General features: G+C 30.0%; 1 protein-coding gene and 1 long non-coding RNA gene across 2 annotated transcripts; both read left to right on the forward strand.

The window, feature by feature from the left end:
• Positions 1-3,978: 3,978 nt before the first annotated feature.
• Positions 3,979-10,340, forward strand: LOC112036694 (polygalacturonase). The gene is made up of 11 exons (XM_024069527.2): positions 3,979-4,021; positions 5,418-5,478; positions 5,572-5,697; positions 5,821-5,958; positions 7,415-7,585; positions 7,750-7,776; positions 8,651-8,858; positions 8,995-9,076; positions 9,471-9,579; positions 9,648-9,776; positions 9,880-10,340. Exons 2-11 carry the CDS (start codon positions 5,467-5,469, stop codon positions 10,108-10,110), a joined length of 1,233 nt encoding a protein of 410 aa, XP_023925295.1. The 5' UTR covers positions 3,979-4,021; positions 5,418-5,466; the 3' UTR covers positions 10,111-10,340.
• Positions 10,341-19,705: 9,365 nt separating this feature from the next.
• LOC136067176 (uncharacterized) lies at positions 19,706-21,995 on the forward strand. Its single transcript, XR_010628695.1, has 3 exons — positions 19,706-19,787; positions 20,244-20,314; positions 20,877-21,995. It is a non-coding gene; the product is annotated as an uncharacterized LOC136067176 (long non-coding RNA).
• Positions 21,996-22,284: the final 289 nt, after the last annotated feature.

The raw sequence follows: 22,284 nt of genomic DNA on the forward strand, positions 1-22,284 counted from the left end.
CTTTCACTCTATCTATGTACCAAGAGTTGTAATTAGTTATGTCAGTAGCCTAGCGAAGTTGGCAGCCACTCAGCCAATTCAACACTGTATGATCAACCAAGACTTCTTATAACTTTTCTTTCTGAATGGTATAAAAAATAAAAAAATAAAAAATAAGTAACATTTTCAGTTATATTGTCATGTTCCACACCTTTTGGATTGATTTTTTATTTTCTAAGTTCTCATTTAGCTAGGATAATTGATTATAAACTTATTCAGGTTATGTGACTATAGGAAGCAAAAATTTGTCAAGCCAATTACAAAATGCCACATCAAAATTTAGTGACAAAATCCAAATTAATGTCATTAAATTAATTAAGTCAAATAATGACATGTGTCATCCAAATTGACATCACATTGACATATTGAAATTTGTCACGTGTCATTTGGTCCACAAGATAAAGATAAATTTCTTATTCAAAATTTATGGGTAATTATCTTTATTGAAATAGATTAATAAAATAAAAATAAATTTTTTATTCAAAATTGATGGATAATTATCTTTATTAAAATAAATAAATCAAATAGAGATAATTATTTATCTTTGTTGATTGTTATCTTTATCAAAATAGATAAATATAAATAATTATCTCTAAGCAAAACTTGGGCAAATCAGAGTTTACTACATATTTTCAAACATATCAATTCAAAATCGAGCTTATTCTTGAAACCACTATAAATAGAGGACATCCCCTTTCATTTTCAACATGAAGTTTTCAAGAAGCCAAAGCTTTAGAGAAATTCTGCCTCTAAAGCACTGAAGAATTTCAACCTAAAATCCAAAAATCTTTGAAGAACATTTGAAAAACTTGAAGAACATTCAAAGGACTTCAAGAACTTGAAGAACAACAAATCTCTAACAAGCTCAAAGCCAGAGATTTGTTGTGAAGACCGTTCAATCCATCTTTCAACCAAAGCCAAGAGAATTTCTTGTTCAAGTCAAGTTCAAAGAAAATAGAATCAGATGAGTATTTATTTTGTAAAAGAATTGAAAGAGAGATTATATTCATTACTTGATTAATACAAAAATATATTTGTGACACATTTTTCAATTTGTTTGATTTTCTGCAATTGAGAAATTTTGTGTTTACAATGACTTATATATAACTTTTTAAAACTTTATATTTTTTTAGTAAAACTATACTTTTGTTCAACTAATTTTTAAGGGTAAAATATTATTTTTGTTCTTAAACTTTTTACCAAAATTTTGGTTTTCATCCCAAAAATTTAAGTTACACTTTTTTTGTCCCTAAACTTTTGTAAAAATTTTATTTTATATCTTTCTGTTTATGTCCATTAATTTATATCTTACTTGGCCTAACAAAATACTAATGTGATAATTTTTTAGCATTATATGATGTGATTTGGACCAAACCACTTTCTTTTTAAAATGTTGGACATGTGGCATGCAATTATTGATCACACATGGAAATAACATTAGACAAAGACAAAATTACCCCCTATGTTTCTTGATAGAACCCAAATCCCCAATTTGATTGAATTAGAGTTGAGTTAGTGTCTCCTGAGACTATACACATGTGCCTCATGAGTCGAATTAATTACTTCATTTTTTTTATGAATGTTAGTTTGCCTAGCTCTACCATGGGGCTCAAGTGGCCATTAGATGGTGTTGGGTACAAAACTCTCTCTCCATAACTGTTGAAATGTTTGTGTAGGAATGTTTGTTTCTGGTTGATAAAAAGATTGGTGTTCTTTTTATTCCCACTCATGAAGCTTATCTTTTCATCATACAAATATTCATTCCTTATGTCTGGTTATCAATTTGTCATCGACTCATTTGCTTGAGCAGGTATGTGAATTGCCTAGGTTAGGGATGAACGAACTTATTTCATAAAAGAAGGACAAAAATTGATTTGACATACGAGGCATTTGGGTTTTGTCTCATGAGGCACTAACTCAACCCAAATACAACTAAATTAATCAAGAGATAAAGGGTAATTTGTTCTTTGTCTAATTTCTTTCTACATGTGATCAATAATAACAAGCCATGTGTCCAACCTTTTTGAAAAGAAAATGGTTTGATCCAAGTTAGATCAAATACCGCATTAGCATTTCGTTAGGCTACAAATGATATAAACTAAGGGCAAACTACTTAAAGACAAAGTAAAACATTTACAAAAGTTAAGGGACGAAAAAAAATCTTTTAAAGTTCAGGGATGAATTAACAGAACTTTTATTAAAGTTTAAGAAAGAAAAAAAAATACTTAATCTATTTTTCAAATCTGATCAACCAAATTACTTGTTTAAAATTCTTATAATCAGATCAACTGATAAATCAAATTACCCTGTTTATTTCTTGTCGAATAAATGTTATATAACACAAACTAAACTTATTGGGAAGAGCAAACTGGAGTTCAAATAAGTAAAGTGGCCTTCAAAAACGTGCTTGGAACATCCAGCATCGATGTAGCGATTAACTTCAACTGTATGTAGTCATCTGTTGCTTGCATTGGCATATTCTTTGAAGACTATACAGATTAAATCAGCAAGAGATGGACAAAGGAAGTTACCTCTAGTTGTTGTAATGACCATGGCTATACTTTTGGAGTGGTTCAACTAGAATTATCTCCTACTTTGATCATGATAATCAAACTATTTATTTTCCACTAATGACTTGTTGAACTAACGCCACCTTAGGGTGTACATTTTTTTTTTTTTTTTTACTTAATCTATTTTTCAAATCTGATCAACCAAATTACTTGTTTAAAATTCTTATAATCAGATCAACTGATAAATCAAATTACCCTGTTTATTTCTTGTCGAATAAATGTTATATAACACAAACTAAACTTATTGGGAAGAGCAAACTGGAGTTCAAATAAGTAAAGTGGCCTTCAAAAACGTGCTTGGAACATCCAGCATCGATGTAGCGATTAACTTCAACTGTATGTAGTCATCTGTTGCTTGCATTGGCATATTCTTTGAAGACTATACAGATTAAATCAGCAAGAGATGGACAAAGGAAGTTACCTCTAGTTGTTGTAATGACCATGGCTATACTTTTGGAGTGGTTCAACTAGAATTATCTCCTACTTTGATCATGATAATCAAACTATTTATTTTCCACTAATGACTTGTTGAACTAACGCCACCTTAGGGTGTACATTTTTTTTTTTTTTTTTTATTTTATAGAAACTTTTCGCTTTTAAATACTGATCAAACTCATTCTAAAATAATAATAATAATAATAATAATAATAATAATAATAATAATAATAAAAATACTGATCAAACTACTTTTCTAACATTCTTATATGTAGATCGAATGTTGATCTTTATTTGTTATAACATTAATAAAGTTGCAACTAGTGAAGGGTTACTCGAGTTTATGATACATAGGCACTCTAACAATATAGAGAACATAGAAAATGTCTGTCAAACCCTAAGCGAATTAATATCAATGTGGAAGTAGATTATATTTTGAATAACAATTAAATTTCTGCCTAATAAACATAATTGTTATACAAAAGAATAATCATGTGGAATAGTTCTCAATATTGATATCATGTTCAATCAACTTTGCAACTTATCTACTTATCCCAGAAAATTAGATTCATTATCCCAGAAAATTAGATAATGAATCTGTAAGCTAAACATTTGCATCACCACTATGAATTAATTTCTTTATTTAGTAAGTTCCGTTTTAGTTTGTTCTATTTTCGTCATTTTCCTTTTTTGTCTTATCTTAACAAATTACAAATAGACAAATCATTTTTTTCGGGATAAAATTTAATTGCTATATTTCTAGTAATAATCTGTTACTTCCTGCTGGTTTCTCTGGCCCTTAAACGTTATTAGTTTGCTGTTAGTCTAAAAATAATACCTGTCTCGACCTATTTTTTTCTTGTTACAAAAATTAGCACTTGCTTTTCTTAGATATCCTTCATGTATAAATAGTTTCAATGAAGATTGTCTCAATGAAGATTGTCTTCCTAACAGTCCCAAACTTGAGCACCTTAGTTGTAAGCATCTCTCTCTCTCTCTCTCTCTCTCTCTCTCTCTCTCTCTCTCGGGTTTTGCTTCTCTTTTGTTTTAGTTGAGAGTTATAAAAAATAAAATGTAAACACCTCAACGTAATTAACAAGGGAGTTTCTAACAAATATAATGCAAACTTCAGTAATGTTTTAGGATTTTTGATAACATTGAAAGGTTCTTACATTTGGTTTCAAATTACACAAGCAAATTAGATATCAAAGAAATATAGATTTCCACTTAATGCCCTTTTTGTCTCTTTTTGTGAGAATATGGATTTCCTTTAAAAAAATGTGGGTATCCACATTCTCATGCCTAAATGAAGTTATATTTTTTATTAACCAACAATTTTACCTATCTTTAGTACCCTTTAACCAATATGTGTCCATATTCAACAAATTTTTTTTAGAAGTTTTTAAACTTAATGCGTATATACTTTTAGTCTAAAGTAATGCACATAAATTAATCCATATATTTTAAAAAAAATGTGGGTATCCACATTCTCATGCCTAGATAAAGTTATATTTTTTATTAACCGACAATTTTACCTATCTTTAGTACCCTTTAACCAATAGAAATGAAACAAAAAACGATTATAAATTGACAATTTAAATGGTTATTTTTTTTGTAGTATACATGTCATTTAAAATATGTTATACTATAGTTTCATTGAATATTTCATGATTTATAGTTTATATTTTGTTTCTTATAAATTATTTGGAGGGAATTTAAAAAAAAAAAAATACTTTATGTCATGTATTTATGAATCAAATGGTATTTTGGGGGAAAAAAAAGTCATAAGATTATTTGAAATAAACCAAATATAAGCATTTTATATTCTCAAGATTTTTATTTGATTCCAAATCCAAGTAAACATAGAAATAATTACATTTTAGATGTCACATTCCCTGAAATCTAGATGTTTGTAATATCTATTTGAAATATCTAGATTATTTCATCCATTTGAAATATCTATTTCTAAATATTTATTTCATCCATTTGAATTTATTGGATTATATTTACTTACCAGACATGAAAACCTTATTAGCTCTTTAATTGTAACGTCTAAAAATTTTAATGCAGCACTGATACTAATAAATAAATAAAGAAGATAAATGAGTTTTTTTTTTTTTTTTTTGGCTAAATTCAATTCAATTCAAAGATGATACAATTTATTCATTCAAGATGAGAGATACATTTCTTTAAATGGAGAGTTAAGAATGAAATCAGAACCCTCTTTCATTTCTTTGTACAGGTTCCATCTCTTTGGTATACTCATTTTGATTGTAATTTCACAGCATGCATGCAACTTTTTAACTCTTAATACTTCTTTTTCAACTTATCCAGTTATGACTATTCTTCAACTTTCCTTGTTTTTCCTTGTAGATCATCCACTAATTCTACAATAATCGACCTGTACGGTTCTGAATCAATAATGAATGCCATGGTGAGAACTGAGAAAGCTTTTACTCTTTGGGTTTTTGATAATAATACTAAGTTTGGTTAAAACTATAAACATTAATATACTTTCTATTTGCAGGATGTCTTTGCTTTGATGCTCATTTTTGGGCTGTATTCTGCTGATTTGCCTTTCTCAAGTGCCGCAACGATTTTCAGTGTGTTAAATTATGGTGCTAAGGCAGATGGGAAAACAGATGATTCCAATGTACATTTTTTTATTAATTTCCTTGTGAATATATATATATATATATATATTTTTTTTCTAGTAAATGTAAAGCCTAGTAAGGCTAGTATATATAAATAACTAAAAATTATGTACTACGTATAGGCATTTTCAGCAGCATGGAAGGCTGCATGTGGTGCAACAACTCAAAATCCTACAGTCGTGGTGCCAAGTAGCAGGAATTTTTTGGTTTATCCTCTTATTTTTAAAGGTCCATGCAAATCTAGCCAAATTTCATTTCAGGTAACGAGAAAGATGTATAATGCAGAATATATTACTTTACGATAAAATTTAGATACAATTATTTAAATACATATTCCTTAATTAAATTTAAATACCATTTATATTGACGAATAACATAAGTAATGTTATTGAAAAAAAAAAAAAACAATTAAATTTAATACAATCGGATGTTTAAATCCAATTAAATAATCTAATGTACTGCACCTAAAATATTGTATTTCAATTTTTCTCATTTCTTTTTATATATTCTACAAAAAAAGTTTACATTTTACATTAATAAATCCTATGTTTTGATTCCAATTTTTTTTTTTTTTAATAAAAATCACATGTCCAAATATAGTGATGGCAATTAGCTGTATTTAGCGGAGTTTCCAACCCAGATAGGAAGAATTTGTAGCTGTTTTTTTTTTTTTTTTTTTTTTTTTTTTTTTTTTTTTGTTTAAATAGGTATGAGATGATAAGTACAAATTCACATTTCTAGAACATTTGTATCAACTTGTGCAAAATTTTTTCTTATCTATTTTAGTCTAAGAACCAATACTTATTTATTTATTTATTTTTTTTTTACATACTCACTTTTCAAAACACCACATATCAAATTTTCTATTTTACGCTATATTTCATTAAAATGCGATTTTTTCTTGAGTTTTTTAATTGTTTCTCTTTTTCCATACACAACCACTATCATCCACGCTTTTCCTTCATTCTCGGAATACATAAAAAAAAAAAAAAAAAAAACAACTAAATGCAAAATAAATAGAGTCAGTATAAATTTACAAGATTACTATAATAAATATGTAAATTTACACAATTATACACAAAGTAATGTGAGTTATTTTTAAGCAAAATTGTAAAAATTCTACACATTTGTCTATTCTACATATACTGATGTGAATGCTCTTAGGATTTAGGGCTGAAGGGTTTGATTTTTATACTATATATATATATATATATGTATTCAAATCTTAATCAAATCTAATTAATTAATAATTAAATTTTGCTAAATAATATTTCAGATATTCACTTTTAGGTTAATTCTAACAAATATTATATGTTTAATAGTCCCAATTCATAGTAACATAAACAAATGGATTTGAATCTTTAAAATATAAATGAAAGGATGAGTTAATTAGTATAGGATTCCTAAATTTAATAGGATTTGGTATATACATATATATTTAGAGTGTTTGGTTTGCAAAGGTTTTTGTTTTTTGCTTCAAACTCAACCCACTGCTTAAATATGGGGGAGAGATAGGAGAGAATCATATTGTCAAAACGAGAGAAACATGTTTTAGGCACACAAAATAATTTAAAGAATTAAACACTAAAGAAAATAATATAAATTTCATTTCCGAGTGGTAAAGAAGAAAAGAAAAGAAAAGATAGTGGTAAAGAAGAGAAGAAAAGAAAAGAAAAGATGATAAGCAATATTATATGCTGATTGAAATTTGTACAGTTAATAGGGACAATTAGTTCGCCATCCTCACCAAGTGTATGGTCGGGGCGTGACACAAGCAAGTGGCTAACATTTAATGGTGTGACCGGACTCCTAATCACTGGCACTGGCACCATTGATAGCCATGGCTCCGCTTGGTGGGGCCAGTCTTGCAGCGATCACCCTAACCTGGTACGTAATATATATATATATATATATATATTTATAGCTCCAAACCCAATACAATGATTGGTATTAATCAACTTTAAAGTTCAATCATAATTAATCTTTACAATTCAGTATCTCACGTCTTTCTTTCAATGTCTAATTCCTTTTTTATTTTTTTCCTTCTCCAGAAGGGATGCACTTCATTGGCACCAACGGTAAGTATCAGTATACATTAAGGTCTACTTTTTACATGAGTTTTTGAGATTATATCATATTTTTGCACTATATCGTTTATTTTTATTTTTGTTCTATATGCATGGTATTTTTTTTTTTTATTTATTGATATGATAGATTTTTTTTTTAAGAAAGATTTTCAACCTATGACGTCCATTCCTGATGATAACTCTATTATCAGACCAAGACACTAATCAGTTTTTGGTGTAGGCAGAGATTGAATCCTAGATCTCTTATTCATCTATTAGAGATTTTACCAGTTGCAATAACTGAAACTCACATATATAATTAGGGGCGGAGCCAGAAATTTTGGTTTGGAGGGGCTAAATTGTGATACTAATATATTAGTTAAAACAAACCTCTACACACACACATATATATAAATTAATTTATTAAGAGAATTTATCATCTTCTAAATTTTAAAGAGTATGTGAAAGTCATGTATTTCTTTTATTAGATATATATAAAAATTTATCATTTTCTACATAGCTTAATTTGTTAAACCTCTTAAATTATATGATTTTAATATGATTTCTCTTTCTTTTAAGAGTACCGTTGAAATGACTCAAAATTTGGGGGAGCCAACTTTAATTTTTACATGCTACATTTTTTTAAAATGTAAATAATATACATACAATAAATTAATTTTTTAAAATTTTGGAGGGGCCTTGGCCCCCCCACCCTTGTGTGTGGCTCTGCCACTGGATATAATAGAATTCAAATCTATAACATTCACTGTATTTTAATTACTATTTGTTATATGCATGGTGTTTTTATGATTAATTAAATAAGTGCGGTTTCTTAAAAACATTTTTACTATATATAATATTTATCTATACGGTGTATTAATTGCAGGCATTGTCCCTCATATCTTGCAAGCAAAGCACTATTAGCGGCATTTACTTCGTTAACAGTGCCCAAGAGCATATGGTGATATATCAGAGTAATGATATTTTGATTAAGAATATACATATAACAGCTCCAGGAAATAGCCCTAACACTGATGGCATTCACATTGAAAGCTCTCAAAATGTCCTTGTCAACAACTCTGTCATAGCTACAGGTAAGAAATTTTAGTCACTTTTGTTCAATCAAACTAATTAATATGAGACTAATACGTAGTAATAATTCAATTTATAAAAGATTTATAAACTAATATAGTGGATATATGAACTGACTCAACATTGCATAATCAACAGGTGACGATTGTGTTTCCATTGGAGATATGACATCTAATATTAACGTATCATTCGTTAATTGTGGACCAGGTCATGGAGTAAGGTGGGTCATCTACCTACGACAATTTTTTCCATGCTACAAATCCTTTATTTCTTCAACCCAATCCTCTTGATTTTGGAAAAAAGAATAATAAAATACTGCTTTGTCTACCCATTCACTCCACGCTTTAACATAAAAAAATTACTAATAATTAGGATTTAAAAAAGAAAGTGATAAAAAAAGCAGTTCCACATCAAGGACTAATATAATTCTTTTACATTTAATTAGATAAGACAATCATTCAAATTAAGAATAAAAAAGGGTCCAAGATTTGTTGTTGAAACTTATTGGCTACTATAAAACAAAAGGCTAGCTACAATGTACCATATTTATCACCTTAGATATGTACATTGTAACAAGTGATTAATTTCTTATATTCACGTTTGTTTCAAAACAGCGTTGGAAGCTTAGGCAAGAATGGAAATTCTGTTAAAGTCGAAAACATTCATGTGAAGAGAGTTAATTTCAAGGGAAGCACAAATGGAGCTCGGATCAAGACATGGCAGGTAATAATTATAAGTAATTATAATGTTTTGTTATTTATATCTAATACTTTTACAATATTTGTAAAAAGGTTGGACTGGGTTACGTTCGAAAGATTTCATTCGAGCACATCACCTTACAATCAGTACAAAACCCAATATATATCGATCAATATTACTGCGATATTAAAGGTGCTAGAGGTAACTCATGTGCACAAAAGGTAAATCAAACAAAACCTTGTTATATATAGAATGATAGTTAATTTCTTGTAAGGTAAATGTTATATACGTAATACAAATTAAATTTAACTTTTCTAACTACAGTCAACTGGAGTTCAAATAAGCGAAGTGACCTACAATGACATAGTTGGAACATCAAGCACATATGTAGCAATTAACCTCAATTGCAGTAAATCTGTTGCTTGCACTGGAATAACTTTGAGTAGCATACAGATTAAATCAGATAAATCTGGACAGCAAGTCATCTCTAAGTGTACTAATGCCCATGGCACCAATTCGGGAGTGGTTCAACCCAAGTCCTGCCTACAATCTTGACCAGATAATCAGGCTATGTATTTTCCATTAGGGACAGTTTTTCTTTTGGGTGATTATGGATTTGGGATATCAAGGCGCGCAGTCTATATGATATATCTCATGTGCTGAAAATGCGAAGAAAAAGTGGCAAAGAAGCAGAATTGTAACTTTTAGTTCATTGTAATTAAGCCAAATTCAATAATTTTTTGTGAATAAAAACCTACTGAGGCAATTGTCCATCGGTACATTCACATCGAAATGCAAAGGCAATGTTTTTAATCATATGTGACGATTCTACGATAATGCTCAGTAACTCATATATGCATTACAAAAGGTCACTGCTGTCTGCTGCCTCTTACAAAAGTCCAAGAACATCCCAAATGGCAACTGGGAGGGAAGAGTTATTACAACACAAAAGAGTATTGGTATCAAAGGAACATTTGGCCCTAACCCAACAAAATGAACAAAAAGAAAATATATTTCTAAGTTCCAAAGATTTTTAAGGATGACTTATACAAGTTACGTGAAGGAAAAAGATCCTTTCATTTGAAATGAATTCCTTCGGTGATTTAAAGTGATAATATCGAAAAAAATAATAAATATAAAGAAAAAGAAAAGAAAAACAATAGCCTAAGTGGCCTAGGAATGTGGAAGAGGAAGTCCGAAGTCTCCCTACAGGCCCACGATGAGCCGAAGCTATTGACACTTCTCCTAATTCAGTTCCTATTGTTATTCTCAAACCTAGTTCATTTCTTCAACTACTCTATACTAGATTATCCGTTTGGGTATTCCATAGTTTTTGGTAGCTTATTTTCTAAATATGATACAAACAATATACCTTTTGATAGATTTTACATTAAATGTGTGATAAAAAGCTAAAAGCTAAAAAATCACATTGTGCCACATATTCCTTGTTAACCTTTTGGTCAATAGAAACATTGTTCTTTCCATAACCTCAATTACATTACGTATATAGAAGATTAAACACCTAATGTTCGGAGTCATTTTGATTTTACCCCCTAGTATTTTTTTTTTTTTTGGAAAACCGAATACACACAAACATACACACAAAAGAAAGGAAAAGGGGTTATAACACAAAGGTTCATCGTAAACTCCACTCAAAAGCCATGATAACTTTTAAGAAATGGTAAAATAAGTTATATTACATACAATACACTCTTAAGCAATGTGGTTACCCCCTAGTATTCTTTTTTCTTTTTTCTTTTTTGTGAAAAATGATAATAAGCAATTAACTAGAAATAAGACTTACAAAAGGTTCCCTCTCTATCAAAGGAGCATAACTGCTCCACCACTGGCGGTTAGCTATGAAACATAACAAAGGCCTCATTGCTAGAATTGCCTAATCCTACTAAAGCATTAGCACACCAGTTTGCTTCCCTATAAATGCGCTCAATCCGAAGGTTGGGGAAGGACTTCAACGGGTCTTGCAATTAGCGAGTAAAGGCTTTAATGAGTAATTGGCATGAGAATTTTTTAAAGATGAACAATAGCTATGGCATCCAATTCCACACACAAATTAGAAACATTTTCGTTTCTAGCTAACACAAGCCCATCTCTAAGTGCCCATAGCTCAGCCATCACACTGCTTAGATGCCACAATTTCGAGCACATCCTTTAGTCCATTCACCAGACTCATCTTTCAAGATAGCTCCAACCCCAGCTTACCCCGGATTGCCCAAAGAAGAACCATTAAAGTTCAGTTTCAACCCAGCCTTGAGATGGCTTTTGCCAAGCCAATTCCGTCCAAAATTTATCCAAACTGCTCCTACCCTCCATAGCTATTGTAAAAACTCAGCAAATTAATTTCTCTACTCCTTAGTATTCAATAATTCAAATTTATACCCCTAACAATATTTAATGTTATAATACTCGCCCTTCCGTTTATATCCAATAATAAGGTGATAATTAAATACCAAATATTGCATAATCTTTATTGTTAACTAGTAAGTTACCCGTATGATGCACGGATAATATTATAATGTTTTATGTAAGATGGTTTTGGAGAATTTTGTATATGTATTATAGCATAATTGTTAAAAACTCTATTAGTAATGAGTTCATCATAAAAAGAAACAATTATAAATTACACATACATATCCACTATGATTATTCAATTGAAGTAATGAGAAATAATATATATAAAAATAACTTTGGAGGAATATTATAAAATAAAAGTTGATATAGAATGTGTCTTTCTCTTTCTCCTTAATTCTAAAATAAAATACACATCCCAAATACCCACACTCAATCTCATCATTTACAAAACCCATAAATCACCTTAACATCAAAATCGTAACTATCGTTGTCACTCAATACAAAATGTAAGCCCTTATTCCTTGGTTGCAACCAACTCATACGGGTTAGGATTAGATGAAATAACAATGTTAGAGCTAGGTAGGTGTTGTCGAAAGATTGAAAGTAAATGAAATCGTTTTTGGTCTATGTGTATTTGATATGGGATGACATGAATGGCTATGGGTTTACATAAAGGGGTAGAAGTGCAAGAGGTGAAATTGTGAATTAAAATACAAAGAGTTTTGTATGTATGTGTGAATGATGAAAAGTCTAGATATATTGAACCAAATGATACAAAGAATATTTATTTTTAATAAGCAAAGTCTTGAAACGTTGAACCAAATGAAACAAAAAATCAATATTTAATTTATTCTTATCTCTAATCTGGCACTTGAGAATATTTCAATTCTATTTGCATAGAATGCGCCACTTGGCAGAACTTTATACTTTTTCACATGAGGTCTCTGCTTTTATATATACTAGTTGTAGACCCGCACGTTGCGCGTGGTTATTTATTTATTTTATTTTTATGATTGTGTTATTATTTGAAATATTTTTGAATGTGTTACTACTTAAGTTGCATTATATATGTATAAACAATATATTGTAGGATTCGTGATGGTAGAAGGTATTGTCTTGGAATTAGATGTGGAAACAATACAAATAGTCAGTCAAGAGATGATATTCCATCTTCCCAAGTTAGTAAAATTTAATTAACTTAAAATTAGATAGAAATAATTTTATAAATTCAAAGTTAGCGTCATGATAGGTGAAAACTTTAGAGGATTGTAATAAGTTGTTTCAAGTGTTTTAAAATAAATTTTAATAATAAAAAAAGATCTATTCCTTTAAAGATAGAGATTAGTATTATAAATAGGATGAGGAAATTTTATTGTATTATGCTTTTTGGGAACATAATTTCTACCAAACTCGGTTGGCTAATTTGTACATTTCCAAGTCAATTGAGCACATTTTGCATGTTACATGTAATTCTTCATTTCCATATGGGTAAGGGCATTCACGATCCCAATGACCCACTCCATTTTTCTTGCATGCTTGGTTTTTTGGGATGCGAAATTTGTTTGTTCCAAAAACAGTATGTCGAAGGATTTGGCGATAGTTTTGCAGCAATTGTTTTCCATCTGGTTGGTTTAGAATTAATAATAGTAATTGTATTCCTTCATCATTTGATTCGCATAACAATGCAATTGCGAGTCCATACTTTGCATTTTTGTCTCCTTCTATGTTTGCTTGAAGAAGGATTTGTTTTTCCACTTTAGTTTGATCTTGTACAAAATATTTGTGAGCTCTAACCAAAAATAGTGCTTGTTTGTTTGCAGCCCTAAAGCATTGATGAATGAGTTTTTCTTCATCGTTTCGAAGGAATAATGGATTTTGGAGTAGTCCAGTTAGGTTGATGTGGTGAAGAACTTTTTTCCTTTTGGTTAGCCGATTGAATTGCTTACAACTGTTTTTAAAAAACGAAAAGACATATTAAGAATGTAATGCGTTAGAAATATTTGATTGAAGTTATAAATATTTTTTCTTTTAGAAATATAACAATGACTATAGAATTGCGCAGTACTTCACAGTAAAAAGTTAATAAAAAGAGGAAATTGAAAGTTGTGATATCCGGAGCAACATTGTTATGAGAAAGAAAATATATCTATATATATATATACACATTGTAATGAGGAAGAAAAAATATGTATATATATATATATGTAACATCATTCATGTTATGACTTTGGAATACAACATCTGTGTAACGCAGGAAACTTTAATGTGAAGGGCCGTAGCCATAAAGAAAAACTCTACATCCGTTCGGCCCCTAGGGAGTGTATAAATGGTTTTTTTTTTTTTTTCAATTGCAATATTTGATTGATGAAGCCATAAATATTTTTTATTTTAGAAATATAATGATGACTATAGAATTGCGCACTACGTCATAGTAAAAAGTTAATAAAAAGAGAAAATATAAGATTTCAATATTTTGTACCACAATTTTGGATGTGATTGATTGTGATTAGTAGGGAAAAAGTGGCGAGTTCATGTGAAAGTAACAAACATGAGATTTGAATTTGAAGTTGTGTACCTGATTTTGATGTTGCCTAAAAAATTGGTGATTGTCTTCCAACATTGGAAAATATTTTGAGCAATAAATCTGTCAGTAATTCATGTTGCATTCTCATTTTTGTGATTGGAGAGTGTATTTCTATGCTATTTTTGGTGTGATTTTTTTGTTGTTTTGTTTTGTAATTTATAGTGTTTTGATTGTTGTATGGATGAGTGATTGTCGAATTTATTTGCAATTATTTTCAATTATTTTTTTTGGGGGGTTTTTTTTTTTGTTATTATTATAATAGAAGCCTTTCATATACCCTTCCCTATAAGTCTTAAATCCTGTAAATTATCTTCGATTGTTCAGTTTTCATTTGGTTTTTTTTTTTCGCATATTTTTTTTTTTTTTTCATTTTCCATTTTCTTTGGGGCTTTTCAAATGATTAGGTGGCTTTTGCCTTGCCAGCCATCAACTTTTAGTATATAATCTAGTGGATGTATCTAATAACATAATGTTAAATCAAGTTAAGTTTGTCTGATGTTAACTTTGTCTGATAGTGAAATGAAGGCTAGTTGGAACTTTGTCATCATTTGAAGAAGAAAAACTGTATATTCTATAGAAGTGGACAATGCATTGAGTAGAAATTAATCGTTCAGATTTCACAAAAGCTATATTTTTAAAGTAGTGGGATCGATTGACATATTAGTTAATTGCTTCAATGGTGTGAGTATGCCCAATTGGTGAGATATGATGTAGTTATAAATGTTATCACTGTCATCTATTCCTTTGCACACACGTTTGCCTCCAGAATCTCAAGTATTAGATAATAAATATTGGGTTCTTACATTGCCATCGATTTTTATGCAAGACTATTTGTGTGGATAATGAGATGTATGAATTTTTAATCTATAATTTAGCGTTTTTGAAGATACAAAATTTATTAATCTCAGTCACAGCAACAAAATTTATCATGTTGTCTAGGGGGTCATGGTCTTCTCACAATGTATATAATGTCTTTAAAATTTGTGTCCCAAAAAAATTACAAGACCCCAAAAATTCAATTGACCATTTAAACACCCTCTTAGGCTTCCAGAAATTATATATATATATATATATACACTCTCTCTCTAGTATTAAAATGGGTTTATATGTGTGTGTATATGTGTGGGAGTTTATCTTGATAGTGCTTTGAAGTGGTTGGATCACATTAAGAGCGTCTCCTTCATATAAATTGCTTTTTTGATACCCAACTCTACTTCATTCTCCACTGCAATATGAGTAGCCTTGGCTTCACGTCGTGGAGCCTAGTAATAGAGGTGTCTTATACACCTGTCTCATATAAAATTTTTCTAGAGAAAAAGAATAAATTAAATGAAATTTAAACTAATTTTTTTATTAAACTTTATTTTATAAAAATAAATATAGACATCACATACCCTGGAGCAATGGGCAACCTGTTTACAATTTTTGGCGATGCTACCATCGCTATATCACATGTTATAAGGTATTACGTCCAACCTCCTTCAACCACAAACTTGATACTTAATTCCCTATTATTTATTTCTATTTAATTCATGAATTCATCATTTGGGAGTCATTAAAAAAAATTAAAGTCATATTTGTTATGGGTCGATGCAATAGCAAAGCAAACTGAAATCATTAATAAATAAATTAAAAAAAAAAACTGAAAATTTGTGACTTTTTAAAGAGTAGAAAAAAGAACTGCTGTAATTATTTTCTTCATAATTTTCATTGTTTAGTTATAAATATGTAAATTAACTGTGACTTTTGATTCTCACCGACACACATATCATGTGTTAGCATAGGATCATAGTTGGTTGTTGCTTTTGGTCAGATGTGAAGACAAATGCATCATATATTTGATATGCACCCTAAACTATTTCAACATCAACAAAATTAATAATTGGATTCATATCTTATAATTGAGATTTAGAAGTCATGTAGATGTGGGGTACATATATGATTAATGCATTGATAACAATCAGGGTTTTTTTTTTTCCCCTCAAAAAATCAGGCCCAAAACTTGATTTAAATTAAAGCCACAAGCGATAACTTTCATTCACTTCACTATATTGGGCTTCCATGCTCAATTTTATCTGTTTAATAAAATTTCTCCCTAATTCACCATATACTTGTATTTAGTCTAAAATACAATAGAAACTCACATACTTGACATCCAATGACTCCCTAAAATCCGGCCATACCCACTCCTAACAACCACTCAAACTCCAATATACCACTACCAAACTACTTTCCTCAGTCATGGAATATAAACAATCGAGAGAGATTATATATATATATTTTTTGTAGTACATCTGATCAAGGATATAGGTTTGCAGTCTAGTTTGTTATTGATGTATTTTCCTTTATACTTGTGCAGATATGGGATTGGTGGCAAAAAGATAGCTTTTGTGGAACTACTTGAACTCAAATAATTTTCTGTAAAGTTTGGAAGCTAAGACATCATTTGTATATAAATGGTTGTAATTACTTTGTGAACATCTTTATTGCATTTTTAGATTGTATGGATGTTTTTTTATGGATTTGGTTTGAAATGAATGGATGTGTTTTTATTTTATTTTATGGATTTTGTTAGAAATGAACAGGTTAATATAATGGCAAGTAAATGTAAAGAATATTAATAAAAAAATAAAATTGGTGACAATAATTTTCTTCGCCATATCTGACTATAAGCAAAAATTGGTGACGAAATAATTCGTCACCTGATCTATTGAAGTAAAAAAAAAAAAAAAAAAAACAATCGGTGACGCAAAACTTTGTCACCTTATCTATTGATATTGGAAAAAAAAAAATATTTGGTGACGAAATATTTTGTCATTGAAAGTAAGGTTTAGTGACGAAAACATTAGGTGACGAAAAACTTTTGTCACCTATCATTTTTTATTGGTGACGAAAAAATTTCGTCACCTATCTTTTCTTTTTTGGTGACGAAACATTTTCGTCACCAATACATAAGGTGACGGAGCTTAGGTGACGAATGTTTTTTTCGTCAATATTTCGTCACCATATGTATTCGTGACGAAATAAGGATATATTGTGACGAAATGTTTTTGTCACTATAGCCCACTTTTGTTGTAGTGTTGTTGTGGTTTATTTTCTTTGACATATTATAATTGATTATTTGTGATATTGAGATATGCTTTAGTTTTGAATTATTATTTTTAATGCAGTTACTCGTTAGTTCTGAATTTTATATTAAAAATATTTATTTGTTTGGTTTTTCATTCATATCAATTTCGTTAATACTTTTTTTTTTTTTCGTTTGATAAAATATAATAAACAGGTCGACATAACTGACTCATTTAATAAATGAATTGTGTTAGAGTTGAGGAATCCTGACCAATTTAATAAACATGTTGGGTTAGAGTTAACTACTCATGAGTCAAAACAACACAAATCCAACAAGCAAACATGAATTGCCACTCCTACTCTAAACTAGTTTGAAGAGAATCTTCTCAAACTTCTTATATATATATATATATATATATATTTTTTTTTTAATTATTTTTTCTTTATGTATGAATTTTAAAAATTTAACAGTTGAATTTTATGTTCCTTATGTTCTTAACATTCATATTAAATTTTGTTTATATCGAATGTTATTTACAATTTGATCAAAAAATTAACTTATTTTTCATACACAAGTTTAGACTACAAAAACTTCAAATTTTAAGTTTTGTTTGATAACATAGCAATTAATTTTTGATTTTCTTGAAATTTTACAAGCATGAATGATATAATAAAAATATGTAATCCAACGGTTAGATTTTCAAAATTCACACTTAATATACAGATATATGAGGATCTTAAAGGGTTTCTTTTCAAACTAGTTTGAAGAGAAAGTATCCTACCTTGGTTGTCTGCTATGGAAGAGAGAGAGAGAGAGAGAGAGAGATTTTTCCTGTAAAGTTAATTTTTTTAAAGTTTTGGTAAATATTAATTATTTTATTTAATGACTTGTATTTTTTAAAATGATGTGGCATGTTTTATTTAAATCAATCAATCAATCAATCTATCTATATATTACTAAAAGCTGAAGCGTAGAATTTAATTCTGCTCTCTCACGTTACGCCACATCAGCTGCCACGTCATTTTTTTTATTAAAAAAATAATTTTTCCTTCAATTTTTAATTGGTTTTTACAATTTGCAGCCCTATAAATCCCAGCCCTATAACTACAGCCCACTACTTATTTATTTACTCCCACTATCTATTTATTTAATTCCAGTATCTATTTAATTAGCCCACCTTATATTTATTTAGTTCCACTATGAAGCCCAACATCAAAACTTTCAAGCCGGATTGGAGGGAAGAGAAAAGAAAAAAAAAAAAAAAAACAAAAGGAAGCGTAATTTAAAAAGGAAGCATTAGGGTAACGTAGAGGGAAGCTTAAAGGAGGAAAAAAAAAAAAAAAAGTACTTTCAAGGCCGTTTGGAAGAAAGAAAAAAGGAAAAAAAAAGGAAAAAATAATTCAGGTAACGTAGAGGGAAGCTTAAAGGGAGGAAAAAGAAAAAAAGAAAAAAAAAAGGTACTTTCAAGGCCGTTTGAAAGAAAGAAAAAAGGAAAAAAATAAAAAAGGAAAAAAATAAAAGGGAAGCGTTCAGGTTTTGCATTCAGGGTTTTGAAATATTGAGTTCAGGGTCTTGTAATATGTAACGTAGAGGGAAGCTTAAAGGGAGGAAAAAGAAAAAGAAAAAAAAAAAACATTGAAGCTTCAGGTATTGTGTGAGAAAACAGAGAGTTTGTTCAGGTATTGTGTGAGAAAATAGAGAGTTTGAAAGCTACTCATCTTCCTGCTCTACTGTTTCTCAGTAACGGCTGCCTATCTGATTTCCTTCCTCCCTTTATTCCTTTCCACACGGTTTATAAATACTGACAGAACCTCCCTCTTTGGTTGAGGTATCTCTACATCTCAATTCTTTTTTTTGGGTGCAAAACTTTTATTCTCTGTTTCAATTCTTTTTTTTTTTTGGTGCAAAACTTTTATGCTTTGTTTATATTAATATGAGAGCTTTTTTTTTCTTTTGTTTGTGTTTGTGTTTATATTAGATGAGCGCCTTGGCATGCCATTGATGTGTTTGTGAGATTGCTGAATGACGTTTCAATAGTGCTACAATTTTACTGCCAAAAAAACTATTTTATTTTACCTTGGTTTATTTGGAAATATCTAAGTGTCATTTTTTTAATGTGTTGTGGCTTATTGGAAGAATGTAAGACTCTAAAGTAGTGAAGTATAAAGTGTTGGTGGCACGGCTCATCCATTCCAAGGGGATTTAAAGGTGAGTTTTCATCTCTCTCGATTGTTTATATTCCATGACTGAGGAAAGTAGTTTGGTAGTGGTATATTGGAGTTTGAGTGGTTGTTAGGAGTGGGTATGGCCGGATTTTAGGGAGTCATTGGATGTCAAGTATGTGAGTTTCTATTGTATTTTAGACTAAATACAAGTATATGGTGAATTAGGGAGAAATTTTATTAAACAGATAAAATTGAGCATGGAAGCCCAATATAGTGAAGTGAATGAAAGTTATCGCTTGTGGCTTTAATTTAAATCAAGTTTTGGGCCTGATTTTTTGAGGNTTTTCGTTTGTTTGTATTTGTGTTTATATTAGATGAGCATCCTTGGCATGCCATTGATGTGTTTGTGAGATTGCCTGAATGACGTTTCAATAGTGCTACAATTTTACTGCCAAAAAAACTATTTTATTTTACCTTGGTTTATTTGGAAATATCTCAGGTGTCGTTTTTTTAATGTGTTGTGGCTAAAGTGTTGGTGGCACATCTCATCCATTCCAAGGGGATTTAAAGGTGAGTTTTCATCTCTCTCGATTGTTTATATTCCATGACTGAAGAAAGTAGTTTGGTAGTGGTATAGTTGGAAACAATAAAAATGATAAAAACAAGTTTTCAAATATTGTAGTAGCTAGGAAATATTGTAGTAGTTGGGGAGGGGGGCATTCATGTTGAGATTTTAGGCAATATTGTAGTAGCTGGGAAAGGTCTTTTGGTTACAATTTACTCTCACCATGATCCCCTTGGAAAATAAATGATTTCAACAACCTTGGTATAATGTGAGGTTCCTCAAAGGACCAATTAGTGAAAAACTTTTATGCTTTGTTTATATTAATATGAGACGCTTTTTTTTTTGTTTGTATTTGTGTTCCGCAAAACTTTTATGCTTTGTTTATATTAATATGAGATGCTTTTTTTTTTTTTTTTCGTTGTTTGTGTTTGTGTTTATATTAGATGAGCATCCTTGGCATGCCATTGATGTGTTTGTGAGATTGCCTGAATGACGTTTCAATAGTGCTACAATTTTACTGCCAAAAAACTATTTTATTTTACCTTGGTTTATTTGGAAATATCTCAGGTGTCGTTTTTTTAATGTGTTGTGGCTAAAGTGTTGGTGGCACGTCTCATCCATTCCAGGGGATTTAAAGGTGAGTTTTCATCTCTCTCGATTGTTTATATTCCATGACTGAAGAAAGTAGTTTGGTAGTGGTATAGCTGGAAACAATAAAAATGATAAAAACAAGTTTTCAAATATTGTAGTAGCTAGGAAATATTGTAGTAGTTGGGGAGGGGGGCATTCATGTTGAGATTTTAGGCAATATTGTAGTAGCTGGGAAAGGTCTTTTGGTTACAATTTACTCTCACCATGATCCCCCAGGAAAATAAATGATTTCAACAACCTTGGTATAATGTGAGGTTCCTCAAAGGACCAATTAGTGAAAAATAATTTCAACAACCTTGGTATAATGTATATGGTCATGTCCCAATTATGCAGAGTTCAGTCTTCCAAATGACGGAGACCTAAGTACATCAAACAAGCAAAGTGAAACGCATTTTTGTAAGACAATAACAATCAAGTTTTAATTAATTATACAGAGCAATACATCATAAAAATTATAAGCTTACACATATTATGTGATGTAAGTGCTATTTAGTCCTGTGTGCACCTAAATCAATGCCTATTCATATGTTTTTGCACAGGTAGCACTGATAGCATCATTATTGGAAAATAGAATCTCTTTGTTGTCGCCATCTATGTTGTTGTACATAATCTTAGCAATACGTAATTTCTCAACTAGAATTGTGTTCTCCTTTGTTAAATTATTTAGCTGCACAGAACATATTGTAATTGCAAACATTGATATGAATGTTCAGTAAGTTTGCTATTACTATTAAAATTTATTTGTACGAAAGAATAAAAAGAACTAAAAAAACTATAAAAAAACCATTTAGGAGCCCCATGGGTTTCTCATGACAAGTGGAACCAACTCCTATTCTATACATTATCAGAAGCTACAGACTCGTCATTTAAAATGGATTTAGAGGAACAAATGTGAGCAATCACATTGATAAGGTTTCTCATCCCATGACACACGGCCATTAGGATTTTCTACCATTATTTATGAAGGCTGCCATTTTCATTAGCATCCCTCTTCAGTTACAAACAGAACATAATGGAACAATTAAATGTCCATTGGAAATGCAAAACACCTTCAGCAAATGTAGTCAGTTCAACTTTAAGTGCTGACGGCAGAAAGAAAATTAATGAAATGAATAACCAAAGTACATCAGCCATGTGCCACTTTGGTCCACAAGTGTCATTGATAGATCCAGAGCTATTACCACTATGGATGCAGAGGTAGCAGTCTACTTGAATAAAAAACAAATATGTGACCAGTCAGAGCTTAATACAGTTGCACATTGTCAGAAAATATTACTTCTACTTTACTACAATGTATTGTTTAATGAGTTGCTTTGCTGGGAAA

The sequence above is a fragment of the Quercus suber genome, unplaced genomic scaffold (genome assembly GCF_002906115.3).
Source record: "Quercus suber isolate HL8 unplaced genomic scaffold, Cork oak 2.0 scaffold_61, whole genome shotgun sequence".
NCBI lineage: Eukaryota > Viridiplantae > Streptophyta > Magnoliopsida > Fagales > Fagaceae > Quercus > Quercus suber.

What these genes read in the sequence shown, in the direction of transcription:
- LOC112036694 (XM_024069527.2), top strand. An exon ending in GCAGCGATCACCCTAACCTG is followed by an intron (nt 7,586 to 7,749) that starts GTACGTAATATA and finishes TTCCTTCTCCAG; the next exon opens with AAGGGATGCACTTCATTGGC. An exon ending in GCACTTCATTGGCACCAACG is followed by an intron (nt 7,777 to 8,650) that starts GTAAGTATCAGT and finishes TATTAATTGCAG; the next exon opens with GCATTGTCCCTCATATCTTG.